Genomic DNA, 27,829 nt, shown 5'->3' with positions numbered 1-27,829 from the left:
GTATAAAGTTGATCCTCATGTTTTTTTGAAAAAAAAAATTAAAGGATTCTCAAAGGACTAATCATAGATCCCAAACATGAGGGTTCTCCAGGCAGCTGCCAGACCCCCACCACCCCTGCTGGGACCAGGTCTTGCTTCTTCAGGCAGTGCCTGAAGCGCAAACTTCTAGCAGCACCTTAGTGGACCAGTTGGAATCCTCATTCCAGGCTTGCTTTGCTTCTCTTGTGGGTCAGAATGATGTCAATGGTACCGATCAGAAAGAAATTTAAACTGGTGTTAATCAGTATATCCAGAAGTTTCTGGATATTGCAAGACAGATTTTTATTTTCCCCTACAAAAAAAAGATTGCAGTTGTCTGTCCAGAAACCAGAGCAAGTTATCAAAGAAATGTCTCAGAAATAAGGAATGAACTGCGGTGGGAAAACACGCTGGTACAGAATTATTTCACAAAGCCGAGGCATTGGCAGCAGGTGCTGGAGAACATCAATGTGCAGCACAAAAAGCCCTCCAAGTTCCCTAGGGCTCCTTGTTTTCTATTTTATGCATCTCTTAGATTACATCTCTTCAGTTAGTACAAATACTCCACTGTCTTCTCAATAGTCAGTGGATCTGTGGCTGTCTTGGATTGTTTTGTCCTCTCCAGCCCTAAAGATCCCTCCCCACATGTGTCAATATCCACTCATGTTCCTGGTCTGGCCAAGATGCCACCTGGTGTACAAAGCCTCCACTCGTTTCCAGGCCACAAAACATTTCATTCCTCCACTGTCTTGTGGATTAGTAAATGGTATCTGTTTCTGTGCCCTTTGCTGCATTGTATACCCATTGGAATTAGGCATTATTCCCCTTGAATGTACATGAATGTGTATTTTATGATACTTTGTATGTACATATTACTCATTTTGTTTGTGTGCTGTGAGGATGAAATTCAGCTTGTGGACCTAAGATCAGTAATGACCAGACTGAGGCCAGCAGATCCCCTTGGTTGGAATGGATAGGCCACAACTTAAAAGTTATTTTTCACTCATAAGGATTTAACCTGGTCATCTCATGCTAGTTAGAAGCTGTGATTGGCAGCTCTAGGTTTCTTGATTAAAAACCTAAGTAAACTGAGTTTGAGGCAGTCTTTCAATGATATGGTACTTTTGTTGAAAAGATCAGAAACTCTTCTACTTGGTGATGACATGAAAAAAAAAATTTAACTAGTGTATATATGAGTGATGTCATTTCTTCATATTAATTCAGAAATTATCTGTCAAATAAATAACAAAATTTTGATTAAAAAAATCATAACATGCACGTAAAGCATTTATCTTTGCATTAGCACCAAAATAAATGTACTCAGTTACACATGCACATCTTGCTCCCTAACCACTTGGTCATTTCCAATATTAGGCAAGATTTCCTCCTTAAAGACAAACATTTCAACAATCAGAGCTTTATGCAATTAATATTAGGGTTACTTCTATAATCAGTCATAGAAATGACTACAAATTTCCTTAATCTTCAAATATTGAAGTATCTTAATTCTTTCCTCAACCAGCAAAAATAAGGAATGCAGTTCTTTAAATTATTTCAAAAGCTTAAAGTACAAGGGACAAAAAAGACTATTGTTGTTGGAAAAAAAAAAGATGTATTCTTGGGTGAAAGTGGCTTTATAAACAAATGTTATATGCAAATTTACTTCCAAATTCTATGATTAAAAAAAAAAAAAGGGCTCAAGCTTCGAATTACTATTAGGGTCTTAATGGCTTAGATAGATGTTGATATAGCTTTGCTTCTAGGTGGGCAGATAGTGCATAATCCATGAGAATAGTAAAAATGAAGGACTGGGCATATATCTCAGCGGTAGGACACTTGTCTAGTGTGCAAGTGGGAGGACACTCGATATTGTTGGGAGTGAAGTCCTCCTTCGAAAAGTCAGGTGATGGGTGCAGGAGGAGATGTGTTGTGGGAGGCAGCTTGGGTTGGGCAGGTCACCTCCCTAAGAAATGATTCCTTGAAACAACATTTTCCTGCTATTTTAATTGCTTCCATCCTGCTTGATACACTATGTAAAACAAGAACAGAGATAAGATTAACAGTATAGTTGTAGCTAATAATTTAGCTACGTGTATAGGAAATTATTTAAAAGGTTTTAGGGAAGAGATTACTTCAGATAAATGGTCCCAAATTACTTCACTGTTAAAAGCGGGTACCTTTGCATCAACCATGGCCAGACTCTGAGACTGTAATTTCAACACATCCAAAGAAATATTATAAAAAGGATCAAGTCCATTAGGCAATTACTTACACTTTGCCATTGAATCTCAGTATCATTATAAGGAATTCTAGTAACACAAAATTGGGTTAATGTTAACAACACACGATATCTCTGGGCCCATTGGAAATCTTGTACTTGTTCTCCCTAGCCATATAATAGAATCCTTTAGTTGTGGATTACACTTAAAATTTCCTGTCTCAGTAAAATTCTTTTGAAATTCCTGAAAGTAGCTGTGGAAGCAATTATCTCAGCCATCAGAGAAAACATTCAACAGTTTTACAAGGAGCCAGGTGGCTACTGGCTTTTTGGGAATCATAACAGTTTGTCCTGAATTTTGCCATATAGTTCGACACATTGTTGTAGCATACAGTTCTCACGTAAAACATAACACAAATTTTGTGAGGCATTATATTGTACTTGAGTATTGTCCAGACAATAAAACAGAGGAATTTAATATACATGCTGTGAGATGGAATTCCTTATGAAAGGAAATATGAAGATGTGCAACATTTTTAAACTTATATTAAAAATTACCATTTCCAATTCAAAAAGGCTCCTGAGTTAAATATATTCTCCATATTTCAGGTGGCTCTGAAGCCATTTAACCTTATCTCTTCCAATCCCCAACTGGTTTACATAGAAACAGCATTCTTCCCTGACTGATTTTATAGGATGACAGATACCAGGGAGTCCAATTGATTTCGTAAAGTCAGTATGAAATCAGTGATCTGTTGGATATCTGCAATAATCCGTGCTGAGGATTTTTACAGTGAATAGAGGGTTCTAATCCTGCTGCTCCTATGCCTATCCCAATGAATGTTTTTAGCCCTATGAGTAAAGGAATAATTTGGGGGCTCTCCTACATCTGGTGTGTGCTGTTATTAGAATGGGTAGTCTTTGCTTGTGAGGTAAATTATAATTTTGAGGAGTAAGGGAGATTAAGGTACAGAGGTCAATCTAATTTTAGTAGACAGGGATAATTATGAGCCTTGCAGAGGGAAAAGCTTCAGAATTTGGGGGGGCATCTGGGCTGTGGGGCTGTCACAAGTATACATCTTGAGTTCTATTAAAAGAATTGTCTTGTCTTTTTAAATGCCCATGTATGGCTGTATTTTGATTATAACTGTTTTTGCTAGGTGTTCAAGACCAAGCTGGTCAAATTGACCTTGTTCCTATGTGTTGTTAAGAGTCAGCAGCAGAGTTCCCAGAGGGGTCACTTTTGGAGAACTGGAGAGTAACTTCTTAGCTCCTTTAGTGCAATCTGCTAGGTAGGGTCTCCTTGATGAGGTGGCTTCCCCTGGAAGCATCAGGGGTCTCCTTTCTCCAATGACACTCCTCTTTTCAGCAGGTGCACTAATTGGCTTTCTGTTCTCCAGTGATCTCATTAATCTCCCTGATCAGGAGGTCATGTGGCCCAGAGTTGCTAAGCTCCTTAAAAAGCTCCCCCATTGGGCTGGGGATGTGGCTCAAGCGGTAGGGCGCTCCCCTGGCATGCATGTGGCCCGGGTTCGATCCTCAGCACCATATACCAACAAAGATGTTGTGTCTGCCGAAAACTAAAATATGAAATATTAAAAATTCTCTCTCTCTTAAAAAAAAAAAAAAAAAAAAGTTCCCCCATTCCCTGGATTCAGGCTGACTTAGGGACCAGGAGCCAAATACTGGTTTTCTTGGCCCCCTTGTTTATTTGGCCTTGGTCTTAAATATCTAGCAAACCAGTCTCACCAGTCTTAAAGTTAAGAGTACTGGGCTTTAAACTTTAATGTCTATAAATTAGTCTTATTTTTTTTATTCTTTACCCTTTATATTTAATTGGAGCCTTCATTAATACTGGAAGTTAGCCTTATATCCTCTCTACCTGATGGTGTATTAACTCAGACTAACCCAGGTTGTTTGTTCTTGAAGCAGTATTTCTGAAAAACATTAATAGGCAACAGCTAGTTACAGAGTTTTACAAGGAAAATACAAAATGAAATTAACAAGAGTAAAAAATATATTCAGTTTGTATAATACCTATCTTGAATTTTGGCTGAGTTATACATTATATCCTCTGAGATCACAATGATCTTTACAACAAAAATGAATCTTTTGAATACATCTTTAAATGAGCTGAAGTCTGGCTTATTTTGGAGCCATTCTAACATGCAGTAAGGTGGGAAGCAGAGTCTTATCTCAGGTAAAGTGGGGCTCCTGTCAAATTTTAGGCACAGTGTTCTAATTCTGAAGCTGATTTTTGCCTCTTAAATATCATTTTACAAAGTTTACATACACTGTCACTTGAGTCTATATGGATAGCTAACACAGTATAATATTACATTTAAAATATGAATTAAAGAAAGGCTAAGAGAGTATTTAACTTTCCTTTTGTGTGGAAAAGTGAAAAAATGCTTTCATGTTTCACAATATAAACCTTTAAACAGATGAGACTCTCATCTTTTAGAAATACATTTACATTTTTACCCCAGTGTAAAAAGTAAAGTAAGCTTTAGTTACAGAACATGACAATAATACCCAATTAAATTTGCTATTCTTATAAGTCTAAAATTACCATTACAATGATGTTTGGAAAACATCGTTTGGTAAAAATGTTTTTAACCCTCCTGCTTTAAAGACTTATATATGTGGGAGATATGAACATATTTAGTATGCTATACTGATGTTTTTATATGAACCAAGTTTAGCTTTTAAAGGAAAAGTTAAGACTGTAATGCTTGAAAATAATGGTTGTTGTTGTGTACCAGTGTTGTATAGATCTCAATTCCTTGTCAGGTTAACAAAGATATAAGAACATTAGTATCTGACCTTAGGGGAAAACCCTAAATAGCTTTAACTGATTATTCCACCTTTTCAACTTTTGCCGTTTACTTACACAGACCCTCAGTTGTTTATTTCATCACACAAAGACTTTCTTATTCAGAATCGTTTTTTTCCACTAAATATATTTCCATACCTAGAACTTTCTAATTTCTCTTTCCTATCTGTTGACCCTGTGTATATAGTATTGCATTTGCTTGTTTACCAATTCATGAAATTATAAACAATGTTCAAGCATATCACCCTATGGAATTCAAAAAGAGTACTTGATGTTATATTTAACAGTTAGCATATTAACTTTGCAAACTAACCAGATGCTTTTAACAAACACACTGCACTCTTATGTTACTAGTGTGCCAGTCCCAGACTGGAATTTTCCCACTGGGGACTGGAGAAACATCATTACCCTAATCTTGATGGTGAGGGGCCCTTGGGGGTCCCAGTTAGACAAAACGCAGGGGTATCAACTGGTAGAAACTGGAGGAACAGGTTCTTACCTCTTCAGAGAGATGAGAAGGCTAGTGAGGGATGCAGAAACAAAATGGCAAGGAGGGGCCTGATCCAGAGGCTTGAAAGGTATGCAAGGGACAGGAAGGTGGGGGGCCGGGGAGTAGAAGAAGGCCTCCTTTAATGTCAACAAAGTGTTTAGTACAAATCCTTTTACTCTCCATATTGTATTAAGTGTAAAAAGTTTAGTAGATGGTTGATATCTGGTATATCTTCCAGAGTCAGATTTCAGACCCAAGACCTTCACATTTGTCTCTCATACCAAACTTCTCCCATACAGTGGCTGATATTTGGTACTCCTAAGGGCTGTTGGGGTCAGGTTTTAGACTCAAAGCCTTTGTGCAACACTAGGGAGTTGCCCCAGCTAGACACCTTCAGTTGCTTTCAGTCTTTCCTGTTTCACGTACCAAATTTTTTCCAAATAAAGTGAACAGCAGAGAGTGTAAGGACCTATGTTCTACGGGGTGGGGGAAATGCAGTCAGTTAAGAGATTCAGCTGTTTTACGGGGTGGGGAAAATGCAGTCAGTTAAGAGGTTCAGCTGTAGCTGCAGGAGTCATGGCTGGGGATTCCCCCAACCTCAGAGATCCTTGGGGGTGCTGGTTGCTTGACAGTCACTTCCCAGGTCCCATTGGTCATTCAACTTAAGGGAAAGGGAAGGGTTTGGCAGGGGATAGGGAAAGGGTCAATTTCACCTTACTCCAGTTCCTAGTCAGGGAACCAAATGTTACCACAAATGACTCACACACGATAAAGGCGGGTAACTGGGAAGCAAACCTCAGAGCAGCAAGCTTTTCTTTATTCAGTATTCAGCAGTGGAGTCAATGGGTTGAACACCTGGCAAGGCTCATTTGTGAGACAGAAAATGGAGGCAGGATGAAGCAAGGGTCTGGGTTATAAAGGCTCTGTTGAGAATGGGACAAGAGGGTAATTCCTGGGGTTCATTGTATTGGGGTCGGATGATCTATTAGGGTGGGACAGGAATGTAAATAGGCAATCTCCTAGGGCTTATTGTACTGGGGTCAGCTGACCATAGCTTGTGCACAATTGTATAAAGACATTTGTGGGCAAACATTAACAAGATGGTCAATCTTTACCTGATGCCAAAGGACCTGGAAGACGGGAATATGACCAATGAAACAAGGATATTGATGCATTTGAACTGCCTTATAAAGTATAGAACAAATGAAGTAACTCTTTTCATGGTGTACTTCCAATAGTAGCTGTTTCAATATGTTCAGTAACCTCAAGAGTATATGAACTACGGGGCTGGGGTTGTGGCTCAGTGGAAGAATGTTTACCTAGCATGCGTGAGGCACTGGGTTCGATCCTCAGCACCACATAAAAATAAGAGTACATGAACTATCACTATAAATAGTGATGGCCCATTAATAAAATGAAGTAAAACACAAATGAAGAGCTTGAAGCTTTGCTTGTTGTGCAGAAGTATATGTCTGTATTATCTCAGTATGAGCATGGCTATAGAAACCTGCCTTTCCTGAGCTTGAGCCACTCATAAACACTGTCACTACTCTGGCTATTGGCTAAGCATGTACAGTTTTTAGAAAAATAAACAAAGTTACAAGAGCAAACTGAACAACCTTATCATGAGGGTAATGACTTTCTACTTGACCAGGAAAATTCGCAAAACCTACTTGCCAAATATTGGAAGATTAGCAATGCCAACTATGTTGTTGGGTGTAAAAGGGGTTACAATAATAGAAGGCTCTGACCCAAACAATTCTAAGTCTTGTGTCCTACCTTTAATGACTAACTGAATAACAAAATTGTGAAATGGAGTTAAAAACTTTTGAGGGCAGTGAGCTAGGTGAAACCATTCAGTAACTCTCAATTACTGCCAGAATGTTCCTGAAGAGGTATGAATAGTGGGAAATGTTAATAAATATATAGGTTCTTGTGGATTAATCCTAGTAAGCTGTGCAGTCTTAATATCAGTTTCAACTTTTGTCAAGGCAGCCCTTGCCTCTGCTGTAAGTTGGTGAGATGTTGGAGAAGGATCCCTCTGTAAAATTTGAAATAAAGTACTCAAATCTGCAAGGGATAATGTTAAACTTAGCCACAGTCAGTTAATATCACCCAGTAATTTCTGAAAGTCATTAAGAGTATGTAAATCATCAGCTCTGATCTGTAGGTTTTGCAGATGAATGATGCATTCTTCAATTAAGTTGTCCAAACATTGAAAAGGAGAAGGCTTCTTTGCACCTTCTCAGGTGCTATGCATAAACCCATTGCAATAAGTGAGGTTTCTAATTGATCAAAAAATTTTAAAAGCATATCTGAATTAGCATGAGCCAAAAGAATATCATCCATATAATGGATTATATATGCATCAGGGGATTGTTCTCATATTAGAACAATGGCTTTTGCTAAAAATGTCTGACATAATGTGGGGCTATTGACCATACTTTGAGGTAAGACTTTCGGCAAAATCTCTTTACCAGTTCCTTGAAATTTATAGCTGGGATGTTAAAAGCAAATCTCTTACAATCACCTGGATGTAATGGTATAGTGAAAAAACAATCTTTTAAATCTATTACTATTAATTGATAATCAAGCTATAGGAGAGGGAAGCCCAGATTATAAATCCCCATTGATTCCATAGTTCAACTAATGGCTCTGAGACCTTATAACAATCTCCATTTGCTTTTTTTTTTTTTTTAACTACAAATACTGGAGTGTTCCAAGGGTTAAGAGTAGGCTCAATACGACCAGCTTGAAGTTGTTCCCCTGTAAGAAGCCACTGATCAACCTAGACAGGATTATCAGACAGCTTATTAATTTTTCTGCTGTTTTCTGAGCCAGGGAAGAGATCAATGCCCCCCATTAAAAAGGCTAATTAGATGTATTAATTAACCCATATTGTCTTTGCTGACAGGACTGAGGCATAGGTGAATATCTTTCTTGTAGATTCATTCTCAATCTTTACTGGAGATAGATCTTTGATTAGGCATTTGGGATGTCACCATAGAATGAGGGTTATCAACAAGACTCCCAGGCTGCTCAAAATATTTTGCACCCATAAGTTTACTGGCAAAGTATCAAGGACATAAGGCTAAGAGTCCCATATTGCCATCTTTATCTTCCCTCCGATGTTACAGAGCACTTTGAGCAGGCTAAGAAATTTGACAATGCCTTCTAAATTAGCAGATGCTTTGTGTAAGGCCCACTTGCACGGTCAAATTTTGGTAGAAATCACAGAAACATCTGATCCAGTATCAATAATTCCCTTGAAAATTTTGCAATTAATTTTAAGATCCAATAGAGGGTGCTCTTGCATAATTAATTGAGCCCCGTATGCTCTATCTGTGGAAATCTGACATTCCTGGGATCTGTTTGATAAAGCCTCCTCTGCAGAATAATCAGGCAAAACACAAGTTGTGCTATGGTATCCTCTGGATAATGGAATTTGTTTGAGCAACAGCTTTAACCTCTCCATTAAAATTTACGTCAAGAATATCTGATAGTAGGACCTGAATTCCTTCTGGAGTTAAATGTCTCTAACCCAATATTAAACCTATGGCATCTGGTTGTAGAGGTCCATAAATTCCCCTAAGGATGATTTGTGGACCCAATCTGGAGTCAGTATGAATTCTGAGGTCGGGTAGAGGCCCAGACTCCTTGTTGCCAAGTGGAAAATGTCCTGCGAGACTAGGCCTACTCATAAGGAGGCTGGGCTAGAGAGAGTGATTGTTGAGCCATTGCTAATGACTGCTCCGGAAAGAAACATGATGATCTCATCATTTGGTGGGGCTGGGGCTCCGTACTGCCTCCAGTTTCCCTGCTGCATAGGAAGAAGTGGCTCATTTATGCCTCTTTGGGAGCGACATTCCTGCACCCAATGGCATCCTCTAAGGCACTGTGGACAAACTCCTGGCACATTTATTTGTCCTTGGGGCAGTTTACAATCTCTAGCCAAGGGTCCCTTTCTGCCACAATTAAAACATCGCCTCTTAGAACTGACCTCCTTTAAAGGAGGTTGAAAAACTTGTTTTATGGCAGACGCCATTGCTACACCTTGCGTGTATGCTGGTCCAATATGAGAACAGAGACGGATGTAGTCTGATATCCTCTTATATTGTTTGATTACCTTTTGGCAAACTTTATTAGCATTTTTCAAAAGCCAGATGTTTAACTAAAAAATCTCAGAGGTACTGGGATCACTAATCATTTGGTTTGCTGCTTGATATAAACGCACCACAAAGTCAGAGAAACTTTCATCTGGTCTCTGCAGAATTTGGCTAAAATTCAAGGTTTTCTCTCCCTTAGTAGGTAACTCTCTCCATGCCTTTCTTGCACACACACTTATCTGTGCATAAGTATGCAAATCACAATTTAATTCTTGCCCCAAATCAGTGAATGTCCTATTACAGTTAGCATATCTAAAGTAATGTTAATTCCATGCTTTCTATTAATCTCTGCCTGCTTGGAGCAAAAATTTGTCCAATTAGATTTCCATAACAAATATTCAAACCCAGAAAGGCAGGTTTTATCCAGCAAGAGACAATCACTAGGTGGCAGGGCCTCATTACACAGGGATTCTATCAAGCTTTGTACAAATGGTGAGTTCGGTCCATAAGTGGAGCAAGCGGACTTTAACTCTTTCACCATTTTAAAAGGGACAGGCACAAGAGCTCTCTGCTGCCCTGGATACTGTGGATCTAGTTGTTTAGGGACCTTGACCTTTAATGTCCCCTGAGGGACTGGGTGAATTACTGGAGCAGGAAGATTCATATTCAAATTACAAAGCTCTGGAGGTACATCCCCCTCAGACTCAGAGTCCTCCTCTGTCTTCCATTCCCATTCTTCATTCTCTGGTGTCTCTTCTTCTGAGTGGGCTCAGGCTCTGCCTCCAGGCCAAGATCTCCTGCCCTTTCCCAGTCTGCATTCTCAGCATATAAGGAAGTCCTGCAAGGCAGGCAGGCCTGCTGACTGCCTCTGAAACTCCTAATGGTTTTTCTGAGGTTAGCAATCAATTCCTCAGCAGTCCACACTTCACTATCTTGATCTGAATACAAGCATGTCTCTATCAAAGTCCACATTCTTTCTACATTTTCACTTGAGCTCTCAGGTACAGTCTGAAATACAACCAGCAGGCATTTCTTCGCAAAGTCTTTCCCAAATATGCAAATCAAGAGATTCTTTTTCAGGGAACCAAGGACAAACTTCCTTAATCACTTCTAGGAACTGGGCAAGCTGAGCTCACTTGACAGACTTTCCTCTTTGTTTAATGATAGTTTTAAGAATAGTTAGATAAATTTTGCTCTCTGAAGAGAGAGAATTCCCCATGCTTAAGGTTATCCTATCTGAAAGATTCCCCCCTCCTCTTTCTCTCTTCAAACTGTTCCACATTGTTTTCTATGAGAGAGGGCCAAGAACCCACCTGCAATTTTTCATTCTGAATTCCTTGTGATTGGGGTCCCTGCTCCAGGCACTAATTTCTGCCCATGTCCTGCAGACAGAAGCCTCAAGACTGACTATGCCCCATCTTGAATGGTGAACAGGAAAGGTGACCCATATAGATATTAAGGACACTTCAGCCTTGGAGTCAAATGAGTGAGCACATGCTTATGTGCACAAGTTGACTGCATTCCCTAAATAGAGAATTGTACATGATAGCAAATAAAATAGCATGTGTAAAAAGATTACATATTAAGAACTTTAAAAACAACAGAAATCCTCATCAATATTTTCATCATTATTCCATAATGGAATCATTTTTTGATCTCGTAAGTCACTTATAAAACTAGAAAGCACAAATCTAAAAGTGAAAGGACAACTATAATTTCCTTATAACGCAGTAAATACTCGAGGATTTAAAAAAAAAGGAGAGGGGATCATGGAGACTCATTTGAAAATTTAATGGATTCCTTTAATGGATGAAGCCACATCTCCAGCCCTTTTGATTTGCTCAGACAAGGGCTCACTAAGTCACTGAGACTGGATTGAACTTGCAATCTTCCCGCCTCAGTCTCCCAAGTTTCCTGGATTACAGGCATGTAATCCAGCTCATAAATTCTATCTTAATTAATAGATGCTTGTCAATTTTTTTGTGGTTTTATACATTCTGCGGAATTTATCACATTTGAATCATTTGGATTAATCAATATTGGTATCATGTTATATGACCATCAGATATAAAATTATAATGGAAGGACACTGAGAAAGAGGGAATAAAAATGACACATATAAGAAATGGTAATTCAGTTGTACAGATTACCTGTTCAAGAGGAACATGATTCACCAGGCCACTGACAACTGTTCTTGGGGCTGTTTCTCCAACATCTACTTCTTCTACATACAAAGAATCTGCATCAGGGTGTTTTTTGGCAGTAATGATGCAACCAATTCGAAGATCCAGACGGGAAACATCTACTGGCTTAGAGTCAACACTTCCTGCTAATGATTGTTGTTTTTTCTCCTTCTTCTCTCCTAAAAAGAATGGGTAAATAACAAGACATAAACCAAAAATACACTATGAAAAATCTACAGTGTCAATACTGATGAGCTTAAAAAGGAAAAAGAAAAGAATATTTATCTTTTATTTCTTACAAAGTGAAGAATTATAAAGTCATAAAATCATGACCACTATTTTAGCTATTTCTCTGAAGAACTGCCTATATTTCAAGTTAAAGACACAGAGGAGAGTTTAGCCAACTAGAGCTCATTGCACTAACCTGCATGCTGTCTATATTTATAAATAAAGTTTTACTGGAATACAACCCATATTTACTCATTTATATTTTGGCTACAGAGTATTTGCACTAAGGCAGAGTTGAGTAGTTGTGATAGACTTTGTGGCCTCTAAAGCCTAACATATTTACTATGTGGACTTCTATAGAAAAAGTTTGCCTTTCCCTAAAACAGGGTTATAGAAAATCCCTCAAAAATTTTTACGGGAGCTTTTGAAAGGTGAAAAATACTTTATTTAGAAAAATCAATATTAGTAGACAAATGTAAAATAAACTATAGTAAAATACAATTTCACTGATAAAATGTTTATCTTGTCAATTATATAGAAGAATAAATATACTGTGAATTTCTTTATTTCTTATGATTTTCCTCTAAACTTATGAGGACTTTAAGTTTATGCAGAACAACTATCTGATATTATATTTAATTCTGATTATGCTTTAATAATCCTATTTTTATTGGTATGTTGAAAATTTAAATTATTCACGTATGATTACTTTAACCAGAGTCAAAATGCAATCGGCGAAGGTTTTAAGCCTATAGGCAGTTTTTAAGTCTATAATTAGCTTTTGTTAAGAAGAATGTAAAATACAAATAAAAAGTTATTTACCTTCTAACTTGCAGGGTAGAGACAAGCTACTGTTGCTTGGAATCATTCATCCTCAACTATGCCTTTGTTTAATATTTCAACAAGCATTTATTAAAACAATAAATATAGTACTAAAGCATTTGAAATAGTAAGGTAAATGGCCTATGCTGTCAAGGCACTCACCACCTCACCCCACCTTGCATAGAGGGTGAATCATTCATTTGCTCAGTATATCCATGCTATATATTTTACCTATTACTCACTTAGTACCTGTCTTTGTTATCTGTCTACTGAGGTATTGTAGTGCTTGTTTTCAAATAACTCCCATATTATCTATTAATAGGTCTAAAGTGCAATGGTATTGACGTTGGCAATTTTATCTAAAAATATTGCTATAATTTCCCATTTTCTTATAAGTTATAGTTCTCTTACTGTGCCTAATTTATAAATTAAAGTTTATCATAAGTGTAGGGAAAAAAAAAAAAAAACAGAATAAAGTTCTATACTATTTTCAGTTTTAGAAATCCACTGATGGTCTTGAAATGTACTCCCTATGGGTAATGGGGTACTACTGTGTAATGATTATGTGATAAATGTCACATACATAAAGAAATACAGAAGAATAAAGAACATAATTCTGCATGAAACAGGAATTGTAGATTCTGTGAAAAGACATGGACAATTTCTACAAAGGTAGTTTATGAAATAGGAGATAGGACTATAATTTTGTTAGGAAACTTAAAAAAAAAAAATCCCACCATTTCTATATAACAAATTAGCAAAAATTTTTGTAATGGTAAAAATAATACAGAAATACACAGAATTATTTTAAAAATGCATCAAAAAACCTAATAATTAGCATTGTGATAAGATGTATACATTTAACATTAAAATACTGCAGTAATGCAGTATAGTATATCTATCCATAAACCATTTTAAACTTTGTTTCATAGGCATTGGAAATATCTTCATCAGTAATCCATATTCCAGCAGTTATTACAAACATTAAACTATATACCACAAGGGTTTTAAGATATCATAAGAAATTTCAAAATGTTTCATTGACAAAATGCTCAAGAGATGTATGTAGTATTCTGGTAAAAAATGTATAGGCACTATTGCCCTTGTATGAGCACAAATATTGGAATGTGGCAATCCTACTAGCTAAACTTACAGAACTAACTTTCATAACCAGCACTGTCCAAGATAATAGCTGCCAGTCACATATGGTTGTTCACATTTAAATTCAAAACACTTAAAACTAGAAATTCAGTTCTTTAGTCACACTAACCACATTTTAAATATTAGAAAGTCACATGTCCACTTTGCCTATCATGTTGGACAATGTAGGTACAGCATTTCCATCACCATTGAAAATTCCATTGATTTGAAGTATTCTAAACTTAGAGCTCCATTTGGTCTTGTTTTTTCCTTCCCCTTTGTAGCCACATGTGATTAGAAGACTATTTAATCCTATCTTTAGAAAAACACTGCATCATCCTTAAAGAACAGAGTATGGACTTCACAAAACATATAAGAACTGGATATATTATTCTGTGTCTACTTCTTAATTCATGTTATAATGTAAAAGAATTAGGCTGATTTGCTTCATTGCAACATTTCATCTAGAGGTGAAGTTGTAAAAGATGTAGAGCTCCTACTTACTTCTAACATAGACTATTGATGTATGCCAAAAGGAAAATACAGGTACTGAATACTAAATTGGCTTAGATTAGTTCACAAGTCCCTTAGCTATTTGTTTAAAAAAAAAAAAAAAAAAACTGTAAACGAGTATATGTATAATGACAGGCACGCAAATAAAAAATCTGGTGAAATAAAATCTAGTAAGAAGTAAAGAAGAGTAGTTAAAAGGAAGTCAGATTTATGTTTAGAAAAATACTTTCAGCAGCAAGGCAAAGAGGCTTTAATATTAGTTCAGATGAAATATTATACTACCTATCAAAATTAAAGAATGGAGCTGTGTTCTAGATATATTCGGTGATTGAAAAAAAGGATTGACTATAGGGGCTGGGGATGTGGCTCAAGCGTTAATCCGCTTGCCTGGCATGCGCGGGGCGCTGGATTCAATCCTCAGCACCACACTTAAAAATAAAATAAAGATGTTGTGTTCACCGAAAAAACTGAAAAATAAATATTAAAAAATTCTCTCTCTCTCTAAAAAAGTGTCGACTGCAAGATTTTAAGTGTAGTTGCATACTTGGATGTGACCTAATTACCATGTCACTTTTTATATGCTCCTGAAAACTTAGTACCCCTAATACCTTAGTTCAGATGGTTTGCTTCAAATGGACATTCGTTTCTAATCTTAATTTGTTCTATACTTTCTACCTGTGATTTTTTTTTTTTTTAAGTAAGTCCTGAACGCACACCAAAATTTAGTCACACCAAGCTATGTATGGGTTCCTACCCTTCATCTCTAACTTTATATCTTTAGGACTCAGTTTCCATGTTCCAATATTATCGCACTACTAATTTTACTCAAAGTCATATAAAAGTTTGAGCTTTGTTTTGAAACTATTGTAATTATTATTAAAAATGTTAACATTATTTGATAACTAGCCAAGAGTCAAATAGATTAATGGTCAAAATACCTTTTTTTTCAATTTTCTCTTTCACCTTCTTTTCTTCCCCTCCTCCTTTTATCTGTTCTTTAGTATCAGAAGATATAGTTGTTATTGGTGAAGACTGTATCACATTTTCAGAAATCATGGAATTAGCTTGCAGTGTGGTACCAGATGGAAATGGTATTTGCTTCACTGATAAAATAAAAGAGATAACATAATTTATATTAAATCAACAAGATAAAAACCAGGGAATTGGGGTGAGGTTGTAGCTCAGTGGTAGAGTGCTTGCCTCACATATGGAAGGCACTGGGTTTGATCCTCAGCGCGCGCGCGTGAACACACACACACACAAACACACAAAATAATAATAATAAAATAAAATAAAGGTACTGTATCCATCTACAGCTGAAAATTTAAAAAATAAAAACAACAAAAATCAAAAACAAAAAGGGAATTGTGAATCACAAATAGGAACTTTTTACAAAAGAAAAATTCAGTGTATGACTATCAAAATATCTATTATTTGAGAAAGTAGAAACATTATCAAGAGATTAAAATTATTTTAACCATTACTGAGATAACAATAAATGTATAATTTCCATTTGATTACTAAATATTAAAGTAAGAAAATGTCAGGTAACAATAATAGTATTTGTCACAGACATATTGTGTCCTAAAAAATCTTTCAAAATGCTTCACATGAAGTTCCCTACGAAATAGAATCTCTTCATGTTACCGCTTTACATATGCTAAATCCCATTATCCAAAAGTTAAGAAATGACCCATCACACAGTGATACAGGAATAAGAATGTGTATCCAGGCAGTCTGTTTCTAAGGAGTGCATTCTTAACATCTAGCAAGATGGCAAGTTTTAAATTTAGCTTTTCTTTTACAATAAACAAATGGAAAGGTGATTTTTAAAATTTGTTTTTGCAGTACTGGGCATTGAACCCACCAGGGGCATTCATTCTACCACCAATCTATATTCTTGTCCTTTTTTATTTTGAAAAATCCTCTAAATTGCTGAGACCGTCCTTGAACTTGTGATTCCTGTCTCAGCTTCTTTAGTAGCTAGGGTTATAGGCATATGCCATCATGCCCAGCTGGGAAGGGTTTTTTTTTTTTGGCAGGTGTGGGGGTGGGGTAAGAGGATGGGGGAGGGTACTAAACTCAGGGGCACTGGGCTACTGAGCCACATTCCCAGCCCCATTTTGTGTTTTATTTAGAGACAGGATCTCACTGAGTGGCTTAGCGCCTTGCCATTGCTGAGGCTGGCTTTGAACTTGTGATTCTCCTGCCTCAGCCTCTTGAGCCTCTGGGGTTATAGGCATGAACCACCAGGCCTGGCTTAAAGTATTTTTAACATCTCAAAACATTGCTTAAGAACTTTTTTCTTTAAAAAGTTGCTTTTTAGTACTGAATTGTAAAGAAGTAATGTGGTGTCTTCTAACATAGAAATGATTGGTATTGGCTGAGGCCAGGTGTGGTAGTGCATGCCTGTAATCCCAGTGGCTGGGGAGGCTGAGGCAGAAGGATCCTGAGTTCAAAGCCAGCCTCAACAACTTAGTGAGGCCCTAAGCAACTCGGTCAGTGAAACCCTGTCTCTAAATAAAATACAAAACAGGGATGGAGAAGTGGTTCAGTGGTCAAGTGCCCCTGAGTTCAATCCCCAGCACCATTATATATAACACAGAAAAATGCGATCTCTTGAGGGATTCTATATGGCCTAGATTCTGGTCAATATTCACACCATTTATCTGAGGCATTTAAGTATTTTGGATGATACTGCTTTCTTTAGTAATGTGGATTCCTACTTCATATTTAACCATTAAACTGAATTTAGCACCTTAATTCAAACTACTTTTTTGATTTATTACAAATCAAACCCATCTATCATTTCTACAGTTAATCACCTCCATTTTGAATTTCTGCTTGAATCAGCTCTAGTTTCAGTTCTTCAATTTCTTTCTTTAGTTTAGCATTTTCAACTCGAAGTTTCTTCTCTTCTCTCAATGTTGCCTGCAAAACTAAGATCAAGGAAGTTCAGTTAAAATGTTTTTTTTCAAAGTTTTCTTTAGCATGCTATTTGAAAAGAGCATAGTTAGTACTGGTTAGGATCAGTTCCATTATGCCAGTTTACTATTTCCTAAAACAACATGATGTTTCATTCTTTTTTGTATGTGTGGGAATTTGTTCTAGGACCTCACAGAAACCAAAATCTTTGGGTGCTAATATGCTTTAAATAAAATGTACTTTAAATAATGTATAAAATGTAGGTTATATTTGCATATAACCTACACTCCTCGTGTATATTTTAAATCATCTCTAAATTACTTATAACACCTAATACATTCCAAATGCTACGTGCATAGCTGATATATTGTTTAAGGAGAAATAACAAGGAAAAAGTTTGCAAACATTAAATATAGATGTATTGTTTTCCTTTCCCTGAATGTAATAGTTGCCTAAATTCATGGATGGAGAGAAGAGCTACTTTACCTAAGAAATAGTACAATATTAAAAGAGATTTTGCAAAATAGTTATTATAAAATAGTCAATGGGACAGAGAACCACCACAGGCTATGAAGGTGCAGAATAAGTAGAGTGGTTCTTCTATTCTTTTAAATTATCAAAACTGAAATGCTAGCCAAGGTGCTCAGAAAGTGCCACCCTTAGGAAAAAAAATCACTTTTATAACATTTGTTCTAACATACATATGCAATGGTCATTTCCAACCTCTTCATTTCACTAGTGGAAAGAAATATTAGCACTCTCTACCACCGTGTCACATGCCCAGCTCAGAACATTTTAGAATTAGGCAAAAATATTAATAAAGGGAGAAAAATTTGAGAGTAAATACAGGATTTGGTAAGCCATTTTCAGTTTTATATGGGAAAAAAATTTATTTCAATTAGTGATAGCAGAAGATTTTGAAATTTCTATTATCACATTACCCTTAGCAATTAAGAATTCTTTGTATGTAGCATATTTACCAAATAGATTCTAATATCTTAAGTTTAGAATATTATTATACTCTACCAAAACATTAAGGAATCTAAGTCACCAGATGATTAAGTAATAACTTACATAGTAAACATTTTTCTATCAATATATGAATTCGTTGTATGTAATTATTTAGAAAATTTAAAATTTTCTTACTTGTTTTCTCCTTAAGAAGAGCAACTTGCTGCTTAAGATATTCAATGATTTGATCTGCCTCTGCGCCTTTCTGTTCCAGTCTCTTCAGAACAGCATCATTGCCTGCCATTTTTTTTTTGCTAAAAAACGATATAAATCCTAAATGAAAAAAATACAGTGTGAAAAATCACATTATGAAAGGAATAAATTTATCATATAGGACACTGATAAAGCAGTCTGAGGGAAAAACATTTTCTGCTGTAATAGACCAATATCGTAGAAAATTACTTTTACTGAGGAGAACAAAAAACCAAACAAGCCAGAAATGTTAAGAACACTAAGTCCTGAGGCTCTTTGGAAGAGGAAATCTACTTTGTTCCTCAATACAGAAAAAAATGCTACATAATCATATTTAAGGTTCAAAAATTTAAATACTGCAGAATATTATAACATAAGACTACTAAAGGAAAAAGGATAGCAATAAACTTAACTAATAAGTATCACTCTAGTGTTCTAAGTAAAGAGTGTCCTTCCTAACATGCAACCTTTGTATATTAGATATTTCTAATGTTCACTGAATTATGTACATTTCAGAAGGATTATGTGAAGCAGGAAAAATAAATATTAAAAGAAAAAAAAACAATAATTAGAAAAACATCAATATTAATCGTATACCTACTCAGCAGTAAATGTCATTATATATGTGTCCTTTATAAGAAATTACAAGTGGAGGCTGAGGATATATAGCTCAGTTGGTAAAGTGCTTTCCTTGCATCCTTGCATGAACATTGCCCTGGGTTCAATCCCCAGCACCACCACCCCCCGCCAAAAAAAGTGGTTTACTTTTATCATAAATTCAAAGAAATTTTTAAAAATCCTGTAGATATAGAAAATTGCATATATGCAAACATTTTGAGATTCATTCATGAAGTTAGTTTAAATTGTCATATACTGATATATCATATTAACAAGAGAGGGTTAATCATTAGTAACATTATGCATTGCTTTTTTTAACTTAATATTAATTTTTAGTTCAAAGTATAATAATAATGTAAAAATTGATGGACTAATCCAGATTATTAATGATCAGTACTCAAAAAATTGTGAAGTTTTTTGACACAGAAAAAAAAAAAGGCCAATGTTCAAATACTACAGGATTGTTAATTTCAAATTATTATCCAATGTCTGTCCTATACAATAATCTGGATTTTTTTTTAATAAGAAAACTAATCCTCAAAATACTCTGTCCTTAAGTTGAAAACAGACATAATACAAAAGTGAAATAAAACCCTATAAAACAAAGTTGCTAGAAAATGAAATAAATGGGAAGTAAAGCCTGGAAAAGTCCTACTTAAGTTTTAAGTTTATAAAAGTGTAGACAAAAAATGTATACAAATTTAGAATGGAAATAGCATTTTTTAATTCTGCCCCCCCCCTTTTTTTTAGTATTGTAGATTTTTTTTTTTAAGTACTGTAGATTAAACCCAGAGGTGCTCTATCACTAAGCCAATCCCCACAGCCCTTTTTGTATTTTACTTTTTATATTTTATTTTGAGAAAGCACTCTCTAAATTGCCTAGGCTGGCCTTCAATTTGTGATCCTCCTGCCTCAGTCTCCCCTGTAGTTGGGATTATAGGCACACACCACTTCGCCTGGTTACCTGACACCTGAACAAAAAATATCACGTTGTTCTTCAAATCATTTTAAAGTTGAAATTTTACACGATATATAAAGCAATGTAGAGTAAAAATGCTCTTCTGAATTTTAGTATCTATTTTAGCCTAACATAAACAATAATCAAATAACTTCAACTGGTGAAATATTACTATTGCAAACAAGTAATAATGAGTATTTGAGAACATAAAATTAGTGAAAAATACAGCTTATAAAATAAGTTTTCATAAGTGAGTGAACTGGTCTAACATGTCACCTACAAATAAATACTAGCCAAGTTGCTGAAAAACATGACACTCCTGCTCTGAATCACATAAAAGCAGTTAAGGATCTTCTGAGACAGTAATTTTAAAAATAGGGTTATATATCCTAGCCTAAAGGAAAAAAACAAAGGATATGCAATTTTACTGAGTGATGAATCTATTTACTGTTTTAAATAGATTTAAAATAGATTTAATTTAAATTAAGATTTAGTCACAAAACTGAATTAAATATAATAGGACTTGGATCTGTCAAGGCATATGGAAACACAGGAGTAAGTTTAGGAAGAGAGAATAGCATGTTTCAAAATACAGAAACAAATAAGCTGAATGAACATAGTAGTAACACACATAAAGAACCACTAAGAAGAAACAATGTGATAAAGGGCAATGATGAAACTTTGAAACTGACAGAAAATATAAATGAGACAAAATTTGGATAATCCTCAGTTATTGTTAACTAAAGGTTAAAAGTGTAGGAAATACAAAAGTGAAAAGACTTGCCATGCCAGTTTTTCTAAAACCAAACCACTATTATAACAAACAAAAACCACAAAAGGGTTACAAGACAATAATTCCAATTTGGCAAAAGATGGTTTAACAACTAGTTACTAACTTAAGTTTGTAGTAGTTTTAAGTAAACTAAATACAGTAAACTACTTCAGTTTAAGTTTGTACTAGTAAAATAAATGAAGTGTTTTAAAATTAAAATATGTCCAATAAAAATCCCCAGCTTATCCTCACACAAAAGGTAATAACACATTATTGAAGAGTTGTGTCAAATTTATGTCTCACTTTCATCTAATTCAAAATAGCATAACATACATAAAGCACAGTAAAATCAACTTTTTGATAATTCTTACATTTTTACATACTGCATGTTAATAAAATGCTATGTAATTAAAATCTAAGTACTTCATTAAAATATACATATATGTATATATTAATAATAAAATAAGTCTGATTTATATGCCTGGTTATAGGTTTGCAAATACTAATTTAGGTTAAGTTCTTGTTTTAAATTATGAATTAGGACTGAGAAATGCCTATTAACGTAACAATAAGTAAAAGTGGACTTTTGTTTTAACCAAAAAATTAGATAAGAGAAACATGAAAAAAAATTAAAGATGAAAAAGAGAAAACATGTTAGTAACAAAGAAATATTAGTGGAATACACATCATAAACTGAATTTCCTAATAAATATTAGGTAATAATTATACCCAATATATATTCTATTTTGTTTTTAGTCTTTTTCTCAGCACTCAGATACTGACTTATTTAATCACATTTAATCATTAATATCACAAGGTACATACTACTATCATCCCCTCCTATTTTGAGAATTTCTTTTAAGAGTGGTGAAAATAAAATGGAGTAAGAAATCACAGACCTTGGAGCAGATTCTATCCTTTGCCCCTCTGCCCCTCTTAATTATTGGTAACTATGAAGTTATTTAAACTTTGTGAGCCTTAGTTTTATCATTTATAAAATGAGGACAATTTTACTTATCTCATTGCATTATGAGATATAAAATGATATACCATACATAATATTTAACAAGAGTTTTGGCACATAGCAGATAAATAGTAGTCAATTCACCAGGCACTGAACAAACTTTGGGAATACAAATAAAAGATTGGGTGTATACATAATGTTTACCCTCAAGAAATTCATGGTATAATGTGTTACCTAATGTTATTATATTTTCTAGATCTCTCCTTATGATTTTTATATTTTTCAGCAGACTAAGGACATGATAAACAATACAAATAAACTTATAGAGATTGATGTTACAAATGTACTTAGATAATTTGGGTTATGAGACTACATGTTAATTTTTTTGTGAGTTATATAGTTTGAGAGTGACATAAATATTGTTATTAATTTTATGTTTATAGCACTGAGCAAAATACATCTAAGTACTCAGCCGTCAGGAATTCAATAAAACAGTCAACTGAAAATCTTTCCACTTTCCCCTACAACTGGGTATTGCCATCATAATAGTGGAAACTATAAAAGATAACAGACTTGAAGTCATTAAATAAATGACACACAAGGAAGGAACATTCAACAGAATTAATCAGAATAAAGCATATTTCAATTCAATTTGTTGTGAAGGTCTTCTAAGGACTGGATAAGATTATTAGCTCTAGCTCAGAAGGCAAAACAATCCAGGATGAGCAATTAATTTTGCCAAAGGCACACAAGTAGCCAAGAATACCAAGAGAAAAACTGTTGTGTAAGAGAAGGGGGAAAAAGAGTAACAATTCACTGAGTGCTTTCTGTTCAATTTCACTGTGAACCTAAAACTGCTCTAAAAAACAAAGTTCTATTAAAATAAAAATTCAAAGATGAATAAGGTAGGGAGAAGAAAGGGAAAGAGGTACAAAATTACTTTTACCGTGGAGAGCAAGACCAAACAAGGCAGAAATGTTAAGACTAAGTCCTGAATCTCTTTGGAAGAGGAAATCTACTTTGTTCCTGAATGCAAAAAATAATACTATGTAACCATATTTAAGGTTCAAAAAGTTCAAATTTAAGTTTAAGTTTCCCGAGTGTTGCAGAATATTATAACATAAGAAAAAATTACAGTTGGATAGGAGGAATAAGTTCTAATATCGTACAGCACAGCAAGGTTAACTATAGTTGACAATCATTTATTGTCTACTTTGAAATGGCTAGCAGAGAGGATTTCAACTGTTCTTATAATAAAGAAATGATAAAATAAGGTGTTGAATAGACTAATTATTCTGACTTGCTCATTAGCCTCATAAAGGGAGAAAAATAAACATCTTTTGCTAAGTCATTTTCAAGTGTTCTTGGCAAAATAAAACTCGGAAATGACTAGAAAATGTAACAGCTGTTAACCAGTTTTTCCTCTATTCCTAGATGTAATGCTAATATTAAAAACATCTAAAAACATTTGCTTCTAGTCATGTCTGTGTATTAACTTTTCTAAAATATTAAAGGCCATTTTTGCTGTTTAAGAATGAGCCACCCTGAAAATAGCTTTTTTCCAGCACTTGCTGAGTAACTACCATTTCAATTTTCCAAAAATACAAGACTAAATTTATGTTAATGTTTTCTAGTAATATGCAGATAATGATCACTAGCACTGGCAGAATATACTTCTTTAAAAAAAGTGTTTACAGCCAATAAACCTTAATGGGAAAAAGTACCTAACAGGCTGTTTGACCTTGGTAAAGTTAACTCCTCTATGCTTTAGTTTCCTAATTTACATACTGAGAATACTTTCACCTTCTACTTCTTAGCCTTTTATCAGGGATCCTTTTTCTTGACCTGACCTTTTAATGAAGTTCTTCAGGGCTTGGTACTGATCTCTACTCTCCTGTAAGGATTAAAAACTGTCACCAAACAGTTGAGAAATATCTTTGTATTTTGGAGTTACGTGTTTAAAACAACTGAAAGTCAATGCATTAAAGCAAGGCATACAGACTTCTAGTGGTCTGCCATTAATGTTACCTGCTAGATCCTAAAAGTAATGTAAGCTTAAGACCCCCAACGTTGCTTAAAGTCTCTAATTTTGCCCAATGTGCTGTATTTATAGTGGAAAACAAAAATATTTTCTTTGCACACAGAAAGCTTTCAGACAAATGAGGAAAGCAGTAAATAGAAGAAATTTTTAACAAACAAAATTATGGTTAGGGGTTGGTGATGAGTTTAACATTGCTTAAAGCCAAGACATATCTTTGAACAACCCAGTGCTCATTTCACTGTTGTATGTTAATCACTGTTGTGATTTTTCAATTTTTAAAAAAAATTTTTTGTAGTTGTAGATGGACAGAATGCCTTTATTTTATTTACATTTACGTGGTGCTAAGGAACCAGTGCCTCACACATGCCAGGCAAGCACTCTGCCACTGACCTCAGCCCCAGCCCGTGTTTTTTCTATTTTCTATTGAGCACAAGCTGAATTTCAAAACTTTAAGTTTCCCGAGTGTTGTGAAGCTTTCAGTATACTAACCTGTATAGGATTTTTCAGATAACAATGTAACATTTTTACAGCTTTTACCCTACATTGGCTAATACTGTACATGGATAATGTATGAATACTGTAATTATCTTCATTATACAAAAAAGGAACTTGAATAAAATTAGTTTGTCCCAGTTAGTACAGCAATTTATTAAATGACTGTCATTCAAGTCTGTATAATGGAGAAGCTAGTTTTTTTACTGGTTAAGCTGTAACGTCCCTAAACGATATATTTAGAAAGTATTTTCCAAGTTAAGGATGGAATTCTAACCAAGAAACACCTATTAACATTTATTAGAACTAGTAGTGTCTAAATAGTTTAGAAAATGCTAAGTTAGTCTCTGTGCTAAAATTTATGATTATGAAATTAAGATGTAACACTTTGTTATGTTGCTTATGATTTTTTTAAAAAGCAAATTTCCTGCCTCACATTCTCAAATAAGCTACTGCTTTGAAACTAAAGTTTTAAGTGCAGATTTGAAAATTTTACTTTATAGAAGTTCCATGAAAATTTAGAAGCATCTCTATCTCTACTTTAAAATTTTTTTTTGGTTGTAGATGGATACAATATCTTTATTTTATTCATTTATTTTTATGCGGTGCTGAGGATTGAACCCAGTGCCTCACACTTACAAGGCAAGTACTCTACTGATGAGCTACCATCTCAGTTCCAGTCCCTCTACTTGTGAAAAACAGATTCCACTATTTCAGAATTACAATTAAGTAAAAACTGACATTCTTCTTAGACACTAAGCATACTATATTTCAAATCTAAGATGCAATCAATTGTAAAATGGTCCAGATGCTCTTTTCAGTACAATTATTAAAAAAACCAAACAAACCCTAGTGTTGATTCAATTGACCCAAAGCTTTTTTTTAATCCCTTAGATGCATCCTGTATTACTACTGGAAGACTTTTAAATTTAGCCCTGATTTTTTTCTTACATTACTTTTTTCTAAAGGAAAATTAAAACAGAAATGAAACTCAATAACTATAAAGCTGCATATAACTAAACTGATGAAAGCACTAATAATCATTACCAAATAAGTGTGTATAAATGCAGAATACAAAAACTTATTTCCACTATCTGTAGTGATTTTAAGACTAATAATTTTAAAATACAACTATGAGAAAAATGTATATTTCAGAATTAACAATCTTATCCTATTTTAATTCTTTCCTTCTCCTCTCTACATCTCTATTCTTTTTTGTTTTATTTATATATTTACTTTTTTTTATTTCTTACATACATGACAATAGTGGAATGCATTACAACCATAATTATCCATTCACAACACAGTTTTTCGTAACTCTGTATATAAAGTATGTTCACTCCAAATTGTGCCATTATACATGAGCTTTTATTATTATTATTTTTTGCATTACGATTCTTAATATACCTTTATACCACAATTTATCATATCTCTGCTTGTATATAAGGTATGTTGATACCAAATTCACATCTTCATGCATGTATTTTGTATAATGATGAGGGACTCCTTCCGTCAACCATGCTATCCCCTTGTCCCTTCCTTTCCCTCCCACCCCTTCCATCTCTATTCTTACCTTCCAAACTTTTTTTTACCTCTTGTTTAATAATAATCTAATTGCCAAGTTATCTCACTCTGAAAGAAACACCCTTTTTATTAGTGTTAAGCAACATGGTACCTTTTAGAATTAGGTTAAAATTCCTTCCAGGACTTACTATGTGCCAGAATTTGAAGTAAATAATAAAATTAAAAATACTGAGAATAATATATCTATATCAGAGACACTCAAAATATATAGCAGCAACAACCAGTATTAATTGCAGGGTTCTTTTTATTTACCTTTGTTAAAACTTATAGGAGATCTAAAACTGCTTCTTGGGAAGGTTCATATTAATTGACATTTTTTTCCATACTAAGAGCTCACTTTTCTTTTCCTGATGAGGAGACAGAAGGTTCTATTTGGGTTTAAAGGATGGCTATGAAATGAGGGTTAAGGCTACAGAGTAGATGTGGAGCCAGAATTAAGACAGGCAGTTAGTATAGGTAGGTGATCTGGGTTAGATCTGGAAGAGGAAGGCCAACTTAGAAGTGAGAGCCCACTTCTAAGACTGAAATGTAAATGCCTTCAAAGCCCTTCCTCCACCCCTACCAAGATAACCTTCCCCTGCTCCAACCTATTGCTAAGGTAACCAGTCCCAGGAACTGTCCTTCCCTTTCAGGGAGTGGTAAAAGTTGTTAATTAATGCACCCTAGGTTCCCTGACTGCTGGGGTCACTCCACTTTAGTTCCTCAGGCCCCTCCAGCCCATGTGCTTCACACCTTTTGGCCATCCCACCAAAGCAACTACTGGGCCTAGGCTAGTAGGCAGGAAGGAGAGAGGTAAGGGGGAAGAGAGCAGAACAAAGAAAATCTGGAATGCATAAAAGAGGCAGAACACCCTCCTTTCTTGGGATACCAGGACACTACCTATGGGCCCCTTCTCCCTCCTGGGAGAAGTCTGTATTATCCCTTTTTAAATAAGCTGTGCTTTACATGCTTGCTTCAGCATACTTCTCCAATATTATACTTCAACATACTGGAGGTATCAGATGGGCCATTGAGAGTACAAGTTCATGTATTCCCACATACCATGGCTGTTAATACAAAAACATGTCTCCCCAGTAAAATGTACACAGAAATCTAAAAAGAGGTATGTCTAGGACTCCCATGATCTTCTTACATCCAAACAAGGTTGTTTTTTTTTTTTTTTTAATCAGGAAGGATTAGATTTTCTTCAGTAAAACTTAACTCACCAAATATTTCCCCCATTTCTTATCCAAGAATACAGCTAATAATAACTACTACTTTAATGGACTAGGCCCTTGCCACTTAACCTTTATAACCTTGGAAGATTATTTCCTTTTTGTAGATAGACTCAGAGATACTAGGACATGTCTAAATCTATTCAAATATCAAATGACAAAGCCATGATTTTAACTTGAGTTTGTCATTCTGAATTCACACAATTCATTTTTATCTTTCACAGCCTAATTAAAGAAAATTAACATGTTCATAATATTCTTGTATATCTAAGTGAACCAAGAATATGAATGACCATCTTACTACCTGTCCTGAAGCCACTGTGTTTCCTCTGGATTATAGTAAAAGTCTCCTTAATTGATCTCCTTTCTTTCACTCCATCTTTCTCAGTCTATTGTGACAGAAAGCTCGGTTCCTGTCGCTAATGCCAATTTAATAATGAGGACACAGTTTTGAGAAAAAGGAAAAAGGTTTATTGCTTTGCTAGATTCCCATCCCAAAGTCTG

General features: G+C 34.9%; 1 protein-coding gene across 7 annotated transcripts in view; it reads right to left on the bottom strand.

The window, feature by feature from the left end:
- The window catches only part of Aimp1 (aminoacyl tRNA synthetase complex interacting multifunctional protein 1), a 37,405-nt gene that overhangs the window by 8,172 nt on the left and 1,404 nt on the right, over positions 1–27,829 (bottom strand). For all 7 annotated transcript variants that reach the window (XM_048813695.1, XM_048813698.1, XM_048813699.1 and 4 more), the window contains 4 exons: positions 18,626–18,763; positions 17,380–17,493; positions 15,493–15,657; positions 11,819–12,030 (listed from right to left, as the gene is read on the bottom strand). In XM_048813695.1, coding sequence (XP_048669652.1) covers positions 11,819–12,030; positions 15,493–15,657; positions 17,380–17,493; positions 18,626–18,763 — 629 coding nt within the window. The remainder of the gene's footprint in view (positions 1–11,818; positions 12,031–15,492; positions 15,658–17,379; positions 17,494–18,625; positions 18,764–27,829) is intronic.

This window comes from Marmota marmota, unplaced genomic scaffold (assembly GCF_001458135.2).
Source record: "Marmota marmota marmota unplaced genomic scaffold, marMar, whole genome shotgun sequence".
Classification (NCBI taxonomy): Eukaryota; Metazoa; Chordata; class Mammalia; order Rodentia; family Sciuridae; genus Marmota; species Marmota marmota.
The sequence above is the reverse complement of the archived record's forward strand: the minus strand, read 5'-3'. Positions and strand labels throughout refer to the sequence as shown.